The sequence below is a fragment of the Chrysochloris asiatica genome, unplaced genomic scaffold (genome assembly GCF_000296735.1).
Source record: "Chrysochloris asiatica unplaced genomic scaffold, ChrAsi1.0 scaffold00132, whole genome shotgun sequence".
In the NCBI taxonomy this organism is placed as follows: domain Eukaryota; kingdom Metazoa; phylum Chordata; class Mammalia; order Afrosoricida; family Chrysochloridae; genus Chrysochloris; species Chrysochloris asiatica.
This window is the reverse complement of record NW_006408650.1, coordinates 6715234-6730070: the sequence shown is the minus strand read 5'-3', so window position 1 is coordinate 6730070 and position 14837 is coordinate 6715234. Positions and strand designations below refer to the sequence as shown.

General features: G+C 43.0%; 1 protein-coding gene across 2 annotated transcripts in view; it reads right to left on the bottom strand.

Annotated features, from left to right (window-relative positions):
* Positions 1–5201: 5201 nt before the first annotated feature.
* ACOX1 (acyl-CoA oxidase 1, palmitoyl) overlaps positions 5202–14837 on the bottom strand; it is a 31034-nt gene continuing 21398 nt past the window's right edge. For both annotated transcript variants that reach the window (XM_006869565.1, XM_006869564.1), the window contains exons 5-14: positions 10446–10565; positions 10190–10305; positions 9660–9829; positions 8430–8592; positions 7810–8000; positions 6986–7165; positions 6776–6881; positions 6537–6680; positions 6184–6390; positions 5202–5252 (exon numbers count right to left, since the gene is read on the bottom strand). In XM_006869565.1, the coding sequence (XP_006869627.1) occupies positions 5202–5252; positions 6184–6390; positions 6537–6680; positions 6776–6881; positions 6986–7165; positions 7810–8000; positions 8430–8592; positions 9660–9829; positions 10190–10305; positions 10446–10565 (1448 nt within the window). The remainder of the gene's footprint in view (positions 5253–6183; positions 6391–6536; positions 6681–6775; positions 6882–6985; positions 7166–7809; positions 8001–8429; positions 8593–9659; positions 9830–10189; positions 10306–10445; positions 10566–14837) is intronic.

The following is a 14837-nucleotide window of genomic DNA, read 5'->3' as shown; positions in this document are numbered from 1 at the left end:
CGGACGCCAACCTCTCGCAGAAAGTCGAGCATCTTGGGAGTTGTAGTCCGAGATCTGCTCACCTGCAGGAGTTCAACGAGCAAGGACGTCGAGGTGAACTACACTTCCCAGGTTGCTCCGCCGCGGCCGTTATCCGGGATCCCGCCTCTGTTCGAGGCTTTGCCAGTTGCTAGGAGCTGCCTGACGCCACCTCGCGAAGAGGGCCGCCGGGCTCGCAGTCTTTAGGAGTTCTCCCTCATTCTCTCTTCTGGAAACTGCCCGGGACTGGGCTCAAAGACTGAACACTTTAAAGTTCTTCCGGTCCTCTTTCGAGGGCTGATTCGGATGGGCAGGGGAGCGCAAAGGTGAAAAATGTGTTAAGATGTAAATGTTCACGGGTAAACCCTTATTTATCCCACATACTAAAGCATGAAGGCTGCAGCTGTGACCTTCCCGTTCAGTTAAAGCTGCTAAGCCAGAATGAAACCCAACATCCAACAAAAAGACACGAACACTTCTTGTGTATACTAAATATAGCTTTTATTTAAGGGCTATTCCGTTTCACAAAGGGGTCAGGGTCATCACATTCAGATGCTTTGGCCCAGGGACCTCCTCAGAACGCCCACCCCAGCAGGTCATATCAAGCCAGGGTTGAGTAAAAATACATGCTAAATGCAGCATGTTCAAGTAGAATCCACTCAAACCCCAACAGAGAAGGGAAAAAAGAGCAATTATTGTCTCCAAAGGATTGTTGTTGTTGTTGTTAAGTGCCATCGAGTCGGGTCCGACCCATAGCGACCCTGTACAGGGTTTCCGAGGGTGTAAATCTTTACGGGAGTAGAAAGCCTCATCTTTCTCCCGCGGAGCGGCTGGTAGTTTCGAACCGCTGACCTTAAGGTTCGCAGCCCGATTCGTAACCACTACGCTACCAGAGCTCCTTAAGGATACAAGTCATTTAATGGAAACCACAGCAGTTGGAAATAAAGCAGTGTTCACAAAGTATTGTGGTAGAGATGAAGCTGTCTGCTTCCATGTAAAAATTTACTATCTGGGAAACCCTATAACGGGTCACTGTGAGTGGATGGCATGGTTTTGGTTTTACAAAATAATAGTCTGCCATAAGGAGCTCTGGTAGCGTAGTGGTTACGAATCGGGCTGCGAACCTTAAGGTCAGCGGTTCGAAACTACCAGCTGCACCGCGGGAGAAAGATGAGGTTTTCTACTCTCGTAAAGATTTACACCCTTGGAAACCCTATACAGGGTCGCTATGAGTTGGAAACGACTCGATGGCACATAACAACAACAACATCTGAATATTACATGGAAGATCACCTATTTGCTACCCAAAGCTGTTATGAAAGTTAATGATATTGTAGCAGTTTATTTCGCTTCAGGATTCTTTAAAAAAAAAAATCAACTTTCCTCCGATCTTCCCAAAACAATGGATCACTTAAATTTAAAGACAAAACCACCACAAAACCCAAGAACCCTTGGAATCTAGAAACTTGCTGATTTGCAACAGCTCATGCCTGGTAATCCTAATAGTTCCTTACCCAGTTCCATCTTTACTATCAGGAGCCATAGGAATAGAAACTGAAATGTCTAGCAAGTTTGGGAAGATAAAAGTAAAACCCACCACAATATTCTAAAGCAAAAAATAATTTCAAATAGTCAGTGTGATTTTGGTCTAATCCTCTTAACCGAGATAATCTCCCTGCATTATTCCAAAAAATGATCAAAATCTTTTGAGTCAGGAGAATCTCCTAAGAATGTCCGTTTAGTTTCCTGGCACTGCTTCTCATCAGCATAAAGACAACCTATGTCCCCGTGTCTACCTTCCACACATATCGAAACATCAGCAGGTGTTAAGACTATGCATTTAATTCACTTTCTCCCTAATAAGGTAGATGGAAAGACCTCAGAAAAGGGGTGCAGAGGTAATCTGAGGAGAGCAGTTGTCTGTAGAATTTATGGATCCCCAGAATCATGAATTTCTCCAGCCAAAGCTTTGCAATTGGGGAAAGCATTAAGAGGTAAGATCTAGCATGTTAACTTGGCGGTTGTTGAGTGCTCTTGAGTCAGTTCTGACTCATAGCGACCCAGTATAGGGTTTCTGAGGAGTGTTTAGTGAGTTTGAACCAACCTTGTAGTCCAAACCGACCTTGCAGTCCAGTGCTTATCATGCAGGTCACACCAGAAACTACTAGAAATATTAAATCTGAAGTCACAGGCAGTCCTAACTTAAAAGTGTTTTAACATAAAAATGTTACAAATTAAGGTCATGTTCTGAAGATAGCTGATACTTAGCAGGGCTGTGTTCTGAAGACAGAACATCAAGGTCCCCAGAGGGTTTTAGACCAATGGTTCTTTCAAGTCACCAGAGTTCCAACACTGAAACCCACTCAGTATGTATGTATTGGTTATGTGCAATTGAATCAGATGCGACTCTGTATAGGGTTTCTGAAGAATGGCTGTTGGGTTTGAACTCCTGACCTTATGGTTCACACTGATCTTGCTGTTCCATGCTTATCCTACAGCAGGACACCAGGACTCCATTAGTATGCATCTGTTGCTGTTAAGCACCGAGTCAGTTCCGACCCATAGCAACCCTGTATAGGGTTTCTGAGGAGCAACCTGTGAACTTGAACCGCCAACCTTGCAGTTCAAATGGCTTTGCAGTCTGGTGCATTAACCCACAGCGCCACACCAGGATTCCTCAGTATGTATGTCCAAACATGGCGACCTTCATCCATTACAAAGAGCAAAGTCTAATGTTCAATTTTTGTCATATTGCTCAGCGTACTCTTTAAAAAGGCATACACCAATATTATCTAACAAAAGCTAATGCAAGGAGCTCTGGTAGCATAGTGGTTACGAATCGGGCTGTGAACCGCAAGGTCAGCAGTTTGAAACTACCAGCTGTTCCGCGGGAGAAAGATGAGGCTTTCTGCTCCTGTAAAGATTTACAGCCTCGGAAACCCTGTGCAGGGTCGCTATGAGTCGGAACCGACTCCACGGCACATAACAACCACCACCATGCAGAAATATGTCATTAATTCTACCCAGCATCTATGATCATTTTCAAGGAGACCAGGTTGGAATTTCCCTATGCATTTTTTGTGAAGATGGTTTCCAAACGAGCTCAAGCACACCAAACTTAACTGCTGCAAAGGCTGGCTTGTCTGTGGGAACCAGGCCTGTTGCTTCATCTAGCAGGAGCGACCACAATGAGCCCTGTTCACAGTGACTCTCCCTCAGCTCTGCAGCTTCACAGCTGTCTACTGTTACCTAGACCCAATGCGTCTCCGTTTTAAAACTCTTTACAATGTAAGTCTACATTATATGACACACATTTTTTCTCTTAGTAATACAAATCAGTGAGATTTTATTATAGCTTTATTATTAATTACACCACATAAAGTTCAATACAAGCATTCCAATCTCAACAAAAACGGAGTCAAATATCAGTAGTTTTTAAAGAAAACTCAAGGTGTTGGATTGAAGATGGCTCCATCAACATCTTCAAATCTGCTGAGATCTTAGATGTACAGCGCTCGATAAGGTGGTCATTTCAAACACCTTCAGATCTTGCCCAGAGATACTCACCTGTATACAAGGTATTGAACCACTAATTTTTAAGCAATTCTACATTTTACAGACCAACAGTAAAAAAATTAAAACGTACTTTCCGTTATTTCCCAGAATGTGAATGTCAAGTGATGCTCAAATGAGATTAAGGCAAAGTGCCTTCGACTTCAAAATAACATAATTATCAATTAGTTCTCCTGATGGAAAGATACAGGCTTGTGCCAACAAGCAGTAGTGCTGCTGTATGTAACAAAGTTTCCTATCACCAGATTTCATGTCAGGTCCCAGGATAACGGACCTGATACTCAGGAAATTACATTACTACTGAATTAGACAGTACTATTTACAGTGATTCTAGAACAACCGGGTCTGAGGCAGATGTTGCAGAAAAAAATATCAAATGACTTGGTTTCTTTACAATGATTTTAAGGAAAAAAATTAATTAAGAGGTATATGTTTAACCTTTAAACACAGAATGATTGTGTCAATTAGATTTCAACTGAAAGGACACTGGAGCCATTCAGATAAAGCTTCTCCAAAAACACTGAAAACAATGGCAAACAAACAGCTTTATGGAACTTCCACCAATCCTTGTGCGGCTTTTCAGAAAAGGTGGTTTGGGAAGGATGGTTGCGTTATTTCTGGGTAAGAGGTGAGATGATTTTATTTTTTAATTCCCGGTAACTGTAATCGTCAAGTATTATTTTAAGGACTTTTGCTGAGCTCACAGCATACTGGGAACCTGAATCGTCCCAGAAAATACAACTAATTAAGGTTGCCAAAGTTAGAGCAGTGGCTTAGCCTAGGGCTCCTCAGACACTGAGTCTATTAAGAAAGAACTGTGATTCCAACCCCACCCTTTTTTAGCAACTCTTTTCAAGAGAAGAAAAGGGTGAATGAGAGAGAGCGATCAATACCACTGAGGTTCCCAACATTAGTTACCAAAATCAAATGTAAGTCACAAAATAAGTTGTGACAATTAGGGATCCCGCCAATGGAAAATCAATTCCAAATGGTAAGAGACAATGGTCCTGCAGTAGACCTGGGCAGAAATTCTTTTGTGGGAAAAATGCTACTAGGAATAGTCAGGTGGGAGCAATACATTGGCCAGCAGGACACTTGTCAAGCACAAATACAGAAACCTCAAGGTTCCCTAGTCCTGTTTTCCTTGGTCCTGCTTCTATGCTTGGCCCCTGGTATAAACGGCAAGACATTCCCAGGGAAGTCTGGAAGATTCCATCCCATTAAAAATACCTTTGCTTAAAAACACTTCTATGTCCAGTGACTGCAATTAAAACCTGAAAAAAAAAATTAACTACTTAGTAGTTACATTTTGTTAATTATCCACCAAGATCAGCAGCGCTACAAAGGGAGGCCATGCCACATTTCTTAAAGCTTTGTCTGAAGGCTTAATGGGTCTCTTTCAGTGTTAATTGCACTTAAAACACATCCATTTTTCATCAGATCTCTATAATTTGTTAATCTGGTTTTTTTTTTCTTTCATTCAATAAAAGAGAAAAGGGGTCAGTTTATCATTTTCTCTACAGCTGTTTGAATTTGATGATGATCCCACACAGATCGGTGAGTCAAGTATGTAGACTGCCTCCAATCATCATGACGACCCAGACTCAGACTCACAGCTTGGACTGCAAAGACTTCAGGTGCTTGTGGTAAGATTCATGGACCTGCAGTGCAGTGGGGGGAGAAGAAATGACTGGTAACTAGAGCTTGCAATGTTAAATAGCATGCTTTCCATCAAGAAATGATCTAGATCTTAATTTGGATCCTGATTCCAAGGCATGGAACACACTGGCCATGAGTTGATACTTGTTGAAGCTCACTGAAGGGCATTCTAGTATTATATTGTGTTTTTGTAAGTGTTTGAAAATGTTTAATTAGTTATTAAATGTTCAAGAGAAAACCAGCTTAATGTGGACCACCCAAACCCTTGTCTGAACTTGTTGCTCAAATCAAGAGGCTAATGTTGTCGTTAAGTGCTGCGGAATCGGTTTTGTATTTTGTTGTTGTTGTTAAATGCCATAGAGTCAGTCCCAACTCATAGTCATTCTGTATAGGGTTTCCAAGGAGCAGCTGGTAGGTTTGAACTACTGACCTTGTGGTTCATAGTCCAGTGCTAATAAGTTTGAACCACAGACCCTGCGGTCTAGTGTTGATTCTACAGCGCCCACACCAGGACTCCAGAGACTTACAACTACTCTAAAGCTTCCGCAGAGGACTTACCTGCCTTACCATTTAAGGGAAGACTTTTAATTTAAAAATTTATTTCAGTTTGAATTACTCATTTCATATTTACTAATTTGACTCATATTTGTACTTCCTGACACAATAGTATTTCTAGTCACTCAATGTAGCAGAAAATTAGGTAACCACAGAGAGGCATGTAAACACTACCTCCCCACTCTACTCCCCCACAAACACATGAATAAAGAGAAGGCTTCAAAAGTTCTTGGAAAATAGAATTAAAAGGGGTAGAATTTTTCCATGAACCTTTTGAAGTCCCCTCCTACACTGTAATTCCACCTGGAGAACCCACTGTTAACAATTTGGTCTCTATGGCTCAAGAGTTTAATTCATGGACAAGACCTTGCTTTTTACCTCTGTTTTGTTCAGTGGGGATTTCTTGGCCCACTCAAACAAGTTTTCATAGACATTCCCATCATAGCGGCCAAGCACAGAGCCGAGAGTCATATCCTGAAAATCAAATGCGTCAACCAGGGCAACAGCGTCAGGGCGGATGACTGTCAGCAACTCCTTTATCCGCTGGTTTACTTGGGTAATCTGAGACTCCGTCAAGATGCTCCCCTGTAAGAAACCAAAACCACACATACATGTGCATATAAAATCACATACATATAAAACTGCAGACAACTATAAACTAGACCACAATTCACTTTCTACCAAAAAAAGAAAGGAAAACAAATTAGGGCTAACACTTAGAAATTACTGACCTGAAGAAAGTCCCCAGCCTTCTGACTGATTCCATACAGAGAATACAAGAGGCATAAACTCCTTAAGACAGCTTGGACTGATTCATCGTGAATTTTGTGGAGTTTTTCAGAAAAGAGCTTAACTACCACATAGTGGCAATGTGCCTAAACGGAAGAAAACGTGTAAGGTTCTTTGTGAGGGTCTCTTCAAGTGGGAGAGACGTGAGCTTCTGCACTGGAGACAGAAAGTGACCACTGACCTCACTTGCTCGCACAAGGTCAACAGAAGTGAGGTTCCAGGCTATCTCCTTGCTTTTTCTGTGGATTACTTCAGCTTGAAGGTTTTTGGCTGCAACTTCTACTAATCTGTTAAGAAAAGATAGACACCTGGAGCTCCGCACTGGTGCTCACACCGCCCTCTCCCAGCAGGCCCCCTGGCTGCTCCCTCTTGCCCTGGATGGTACACTCACCTGGCAGCACGGAGTTTATATGCTTCGGTCAGGCCATCCGGACTGTTGATATCCACCCTGGAGGGCCAGACAGCCACCTGTTGTGGCTGGATGTGCTGACTGGGCAGGTCATTCAAGTAGGACACCATGCCACACACCAACTTTCCTGAGTGCACCTGGTCATAGCTTTTCATCAGGAACCTAAACGTCACCAACACACGCGCTTGTTAGTAACCGTGCTGCTTGTGAAACAAATGCTTCAAATGACTTTACGCTATGTGACAGGAATGTCAATGGAGTCCTGGTGGTGTAGTGGATTAAGTATTAGGCTGGTAATGGAAAGGTCGGTGGTTCAAACCCACCAGTCTCTCCACAGGAGAAAAATGAGGCCGTCTGCTTCCATAAAGACTGACAGCCTTGGAAAGCCCATAGTGTTGTTTCTCACTCTCTAATCAGGAGATCAAAGCAGTGGGTCAGGATGAAAGGCAAAACCAGGTCTTTCAGGAATAAAGAGAGTACGAAGAGAACACAGGGCAGTGGGGCAGTGGGGCAGCGGGAAAGAGTCAAAGTTCTTGTTGTGAAGTGCCACTGAGTAGGTTCCAACTTTGATGGGTTTGAACTGCCCGCCAACCTTAGGTGGTAGCTTGCGGTTATAGGGCTTATCCTATAGCTTCACACCAGGACTAACCCTTCTTGTTGTTGTTAAGTGCTGTTGAGATGGTTCTGACTCATAGCAAACCTGTATATGGTTTCGAAAGAACAACTGGTGGATTTGAACTACTGACTTTGTAGTTAGCAGTTCAGTGCTTATCCTACAGTGTCCCCCACATACATTAGATTCTCACCTGGCCGTCTGGAGCATCATGACTGTATTCTCTCCCTCAAAGGTACAGGTTGGGGTGAAGTTGACATAGATGTTGGGAAGCCCACTGCAGTGGGAATAGCCATGCCCTCCACAAGCCATCCGGCACGCCTCGATGGCACCATTCGTGGTCCAGGAGGTGAAAGCCTTCAGGCCGGCAGTGAGGGCATGAAGCTGCAAGAAAAAAAGCCAATGGCCATCAGAACACCTGTGCCGGTGCCCGTCCTGGTTCCGATAAGAAAACAGTGTGCCCAGTCTCTAACAGCACTAGTCACCTTGGAAGCCACCTGCCCACCCCACCACACTGAACAAGCTGGCCTCTCACTGGTCTGAGTTAGTGGCTTTCCCACCATCCCTTCTGAACTACTTAACTCAGCAACACTTCTGGTTCTTTGACTGACAAATGGCCAACAGACTTTGATCAACATAATTTTTGAACTAAAAATCAAAACCCAACCCACTTTCAATCAGTAAACGTTGTGACACTGGAGAACATGTGGGTTCCTTCCAGGAAATCTCGCCCTGTGGTTTTCTCTGGACATTATTCAACAGGCAAATAATAAATCAAGAGGTATCCGTGAGATAAAAGAGGCCAACACGTACCTCGGGCAGCTCGCTCAGGTCCCCTTGGCCAATGTCTTCATTGATCCTGTGATAGGTCTCCTTCATGTATGCGCCTACAAACTGGAAGGCATAGGCTGTGGCCAGGAGAGGGAAGAGTTTATACTGCTGGGTCTGAAAATCCAAAATCTGAGGTTCCGGCTCACTAAAGCATGTAGAAAATGATAATCAACAAATTAACAAGCAAGCACTTACATAGACGTTGCTATATATGCCAGACTCTATTCTAAGCATTTTATATATTTAGTCCTCATAAAGAACCTTTGAGGTTGTTGTTGTTAAGTGCTTTTGAGTCAATTCCAATCCACTGTGACCCTGTATAGGGTTTCTGAGGAGCGGCTGGTGATCTTGAACCTCTGACCTTGCAATTCAAACCGACCCTGCAGTCTAGCACATTAGCCACAGCGCCACACCACTTTAGAGACGGGGAAGCTGACAGCGTAAGAACTGCCTGTGGTTACACAGCTGAATCCTGATTTAAATTTAGGCTCTTTGGCTCCAGAGACCATACTCTTAATCCCCTTGTGGCATTGCTCTAAGTGGACAGAATATTCCAGTTCTAAAATCCTGAGGTCAGCTAACTTCACGGGAGGACATACTAAAGAAGTCTAACACATCGGAAGAACTCGGGGTGTGGTGCAGCACAGAACTGTGAACCAGAGGGCTGGTAGTTCAAACCCACAAGCTGCTCTTTAGAAACCCCTAGAGGGTCACTATAAGTCGGAACCGACTTGACGGCACTTACCACCTCCCCCACACTGGACGACTGAAGCAACTGTATTTAGGCCACAACTCTGGAGAAGACTCAATTCAGAGAGTTAAATATTGCCCCCATCAACTTTCAACTTCCTTCTTCCCTCCTGGAGAATAAAAAGCTTACCCCAGTGACAGGCCATAAACACGAAAGGGAATACAATTTAATGCCATTTTCACTACATTCAATTTACAGCTGTTTGGCATTAATTACAGCTTTCAAACTGCCTTGAGTGTCTTGGAGCGCAAATGAAATCACTACTATTTTTCTTAGGTTAAAAAGAAGAAGTTAGTTCTCATCTGCCCACTGAAGACAAGAAAATCTAGGTATTAAGTAGCAGGCCCCGCACACTGCCATCCCTGCTTATTCTGCAGAGGCAAGGGTCTTCCGTAAACCACAACTGGGAAGCGGGTATTTGAATGGGGACTGAGCCAGGTCTCCAGGGCTCCTCAGCTTACCCCGGCTTGATCTCAGACTGGTGTCGCACGGCGCTGTACCGGATAGCAATGGTGCACGCCTTCGACAGGGCCCGTGCGGCCGCGCCTACGAGGAAGGACCTGACAAACACCATGGTCCCGTAGGTCAGCTTGTTACTCACGGGCTTCATGTATGTGCCGTCGGGCTTCACCTGCAAGAATTACACGGGAAGGCTGCTGCGGCCAATGGTTCTCCAAGTGGGGCCTTCAAAACAACAGCGTCGGCACCACATGGGAACATCTATGAGAACAAAAGCTCAGTCCCCATCCTGACCTAATGCACAGCACCTCTGCAGTGGGACCCACGGTCTGTGTTGTAATGAAGGGGTAATGAAGATGAAGCTAAAGCTTGAGAGGAACCGCTCTGCACACCTGTGGACTATCTCTCATGGCAGTGCAGGTAAACAATGCTATGACCTCCTCAAAGAACAGGCCTGCTAACCCTGTGGGGATGTCAACCATGCAATTCCCCACACTTGATGTATCTGCTCCTATCTTCTGTGGGCATTTACCTGGGCATACTTCATCAGCATGTTTTCTCTGGGAATACGGTAGTTGTCCATCTTCAGATAGCCATTATCCATCTCATCATAACCAAATTTGGGACCAATGTCTCCAACAGTGATCCCTACCACAGAGGAAATTCACAAGATAATTAGGTTCTGGGATTCCTGCTTCCCTCCTCTCTTTAGCTGTGGGTTACGCTTTTTGCAGACAAAAGGTGATCAGATGAACTTTTCATCCCACGAATGGATGAAGGACTCTTACCTGGCAAAGGATTGTGGGTCCCAAGCTCACGGATAGGAACAATGAATGCATGTAATCCATAGCACGTTCCCTTAGTGATGAGCTGGGCAAGAACTATAGCATGATTTGAAGTCTTTCCAACTGAAACATCAAGAGAACAAGAAACAGAAGTGAGCAGACATTCACTTACATCTTCAAAGGGTAGACACATAAGAGGGGAGAAAGGCTTATGTTAAACGCAACACCTTCCCACTCCTACTGCCATCAAGTCCACTTGGACTGACAGCTGAGTTGGCTACAAATCTTTCTCCTGCGGCTGGTGGATTTGAACCACCAACCTTGCAGTTAGCAGAACAGTGCTTCTCCTACAGTGTCACCAAGGCCCTTTAAATGTAACATCTGATTATATCAATCAAGTGTTCGACAACAGCTTTCAGAAAGCCTGATTCTAAAACCTAGTTCAGAAAGAATTTTCACTTCAGCTGGTACTAAAATTTGTTGAATTTTGGCAAAGCAATCATTTGTTTTGAAAGACAGCTTTACTTCCTTTTTTGACTTATTTCTCATTCAATTACATATAGAGAAGAGCATTAATGTAAACATCTTTTTTCTTCTTCAAGGCTGCACTGTCCAAAGACGTAACAGCCACTAGCTCCACGTAGCTATTTCAATTTAAAACTATTGCAATTAAATCAAAGGTTCAGTTCCCCAACCAACTGGCCACAGTGCAAGGCTCAATAGCTACAATGTGGCTACTGCCTGCCATACTACACAGCAAAGACTGAGGACATTTCCGTCCCTGCAGAAAGTTCTAGAGGCTAGGGCTAGCTTAGGAAGATTTCACTTGGTATATGCAGTAATATTTATCTTTCTTGCATGCTAGTTTTTCTTACTTTAATCAGGAAATGTAATGTCCAGTGCTTATCCTGTAGTGCCACCAAGGTTCCTTAAATGTGACACCACACATCTTGAAACACATAATGGTGAGCAGCAAAATCTCTCAACCACAGACTTTATCTGAAATATATGGCCCAAGACAGCAAGTCAAAATGGAAGAAGCCATTTAAATACAAGGGTAAGTAAAAGTCTTGCTAAAAATTATGTTGTTGTTGTTAGCTGCTGTTGAGTCAGTTCCAACTTGTAACAACCCTACTACGCACAACAGTGCCCAGTCCTGGGCCATCCTCATAACTGTTCCACTTGAGTCCACTGCTGCTGCCATTGTGCCAATCCATCTTTCACTGACCCTCCATGATGTCCTTCTGTAGAGATGGGTCTTTTCTAATTACATGTCTGAAGTATGACAGATGAAGTATCACCATCCAGTAGCTTCTAATGTACCACTCTGGTTGTACTCCTTTTAAAAAAAACTTTTATTATGAATTGAGTGAAGGTTCACAGAAAAGATCGGCAGCTTTGCATTTAACAAATCACACCCTTTGTTTCATCTCAATGATTACAGTCCCCTCCATGTAACGTTATCCTGCATCCTCTCAGTGGTTCCTAGTTTCATTCCACCCACCTTCCCAGCCCTTCTCAACTTTGTCCTTAGGCATTTGTTGCCCTTTTGATTTTGAATGACTGGCCATTCTATGGTGAGCACACTTTGCTACTGTTGTCGCTCCCCCATAAACTTATCTACTGCTTGGTTAAAAATTGGGCCACAAGGGTGAGTTCCTTTCCAGAAGTGAAGGGTGATTGAGGGCCATAGTTTCAGGTTCCTTCCATTTCTTTCTGACCAGTAATCCTGTTTATTTTTTGTTTTTTTAAAGTAATTTAGAGTTTTAGTCCACACTTTCTCCCACTCTGAGACCTTCTAATGTGATCCCTATCTGACCTGTAGTCGGGCACCATCTAGTTCTTCTGGTCTCAGAGCTGTAGAGAGTGACATTCACATGTTCCATTGGTCCGCTGGATTAATCAATTCCAAGTCTCTTCAATTCACATCATTCTTCTTTCTTCGCACATGGAGACACCAACAACAGCTGCACCTTAGATGGCCACGATTGAGTTTTCAAGACCCTAGACACTGCTGACCAAAACAAAATGTAGAACGTTGTTTTTGTGGGCTATGCTATGCCAACTGACCATGGTATCGCCTGAGACTATAATCCTGAGGCCCCAGTACCATCCACTCCTTGCCTTAAGGTGTTTGGCAACATCTAGGAAGTTTTCACCATTTTGCCCATTGTATGTTCCACAACATTCATAGTTGTGTTTGCATGAAAGGTTAATACTCATGTGCAAACATCCTCTTTCAAACTCTTATTTATTTGTGGGATATATGATACATGTATCACATTCTTCCTCCCTTACCTATTCAACCTACGTCTCAATTCACAGATCTATGCACAGAACACCATTGTTCCAAGGTTGTATATATGTCACTATTTACCTCCATCCCCTTTAGCCCATGCATACCTCCTTGTCTTCACCTATCTTCATTGTTCTTCTGCTGCCCTCTCTCTTCTTGTAGACAGCACTCCCGACACCTGAACTAACATGTGTCTACACTCTAGTCAGTGAATTATTTTCCCTTCCCTCCCTTCCCTGGTAACCATCCAAGAATGTTTTAGAATGGAAATCTTTTCTTTAGGACTCAGCATAACATCCTCCAGGTTTATCCATGTTATGAGGTATTTTGCAGATTGAGCATTATTCTTCAAGGTTGCATAGCATTCTATTGTGTGTACGTACCAAATTTATCCATTCTTCCATTGATGGGCACTTTTACTCTTGTGACTAGTGCTGTGATGAACACTGGAGTGCATGTATCTACTGTGTCCTGGCTCGCATTTCTTGTGGATATATACCAAGTACAGGGATTGCTGGGTCATAAGATATTTCTATTTCCAAATTTCTGAAGAAGCATCACACCATTTTCCAGATTGGTTGAACCAGCAATGTAGGAGGGAGGGTCCCAGTTTCTCCACATTCTCACCATATTTATTGTTTCCTGGTTTTTTGAACTTTGCCATTTTTACTAATATGAGATTATCTAACATTGTTGTTTTGATTGGCTAAAGACTGTAAACATTTCTTCATATATTTGTTGGCTGTCTGAATGTTTTCCTTGGTGAAGTGTCTGTTCATGTCCTGTGCCCATTTTTTAATTAAGTACTAGCTGTACTTCTTCCAACACAGATTTGTTCTTCTGGCAGTCCATGATACCTTCAATATTCTTCCCCAACACCAAAACACAAACGCATCAATTGTTCTTTCATGTTCCTTATTCACTGCCCAACTTTCACATGCTTATGAGGCTACTGAAAATACTATGGTTTGGGTCAGGCACACCTTAGTCCTTAAACTATTCTTTGCTCTTGAACACCTGCTGTAGTCTTTTATCTTCATCAGTATTTAAAGTCTTCTCCGTTTTTAGCAAGCAAGGTTGCATCATCTGCATATCACAGTTTATTAACGAGTCTTGTTCCAATCCTGATGCCATGTTCTTCTTTATATAATCCAGTTTCTCGGATTATTTGTTTAGCATGGTGTTGTTAGGTGCCATTGAGTCGGTACCAACTCATAGCGACCCTATGCACAACAGAACAAAACACGGCCTGGTCCTGGGCCAAACTCACAATTGTTGTTACATTTGAGCTCATCCATCGCTGCTGCCACTGTGCCAATCATCTTCCTCTTTTTCTCCTACCCTCCACTTTATCAAACGTGATGTCTTTCTCCAGAGACTGGTCTCTGCTGACAATATGTCCTAAGTATGAGAGACAAAGTCTGGCCATCCTGCCTTCCAGAGAGCATTCTGGCTGTACTTCTTCCAACACAGACTGATTTGTTCTTTTGGCAGCCCATGGTACTTTTCAGTATACAGTGTGAATAAGTATGATGAGAGGCTACAACCTGGGTACACATCTTTTTTTTTTGAAGCTAATTGTTTTGTAACATATCCTCTATATCAAGTCTATGCCTTTCTGAAGGCAGTGTTTCCATCTCTCTAAGCTTCCTCTGAAGAATTATACACTCTTTGGCTTATACCATGTTAAAAAGGCAGTTTGGGCATTCTCGATGGACTCAAATCATTCTCCTTTTAAATGTACTTTGAGTTTTTAGAACAAATATAAGTCTAAAGAGGCAAGATCAGGGCTGTAAAATGGATTTCTTGGGATGAGAAATCCCACGAAAATTCTCCTAGGACAGTTTTTGCTCCTTTCGAAGACTGAGCAGGTAAACACTGTCATGATAGAAAAAAGTCCTCGGTACAATTTTCCTGGCCTTTATCTCACCAACGCAGTTTTTTACTTTCTTAAAATTGCTTTCCTAATAAGCCCCCATGATTGTCCTGTGTCCTTTGAGGAAGTCTATCATTATTACCCCCTTGAGAATCCCAAGAAACAGTTGCTATAACATTCTCCTTTATGTTTTTAATGTTTTATTGTGAATTATAGGATAGTT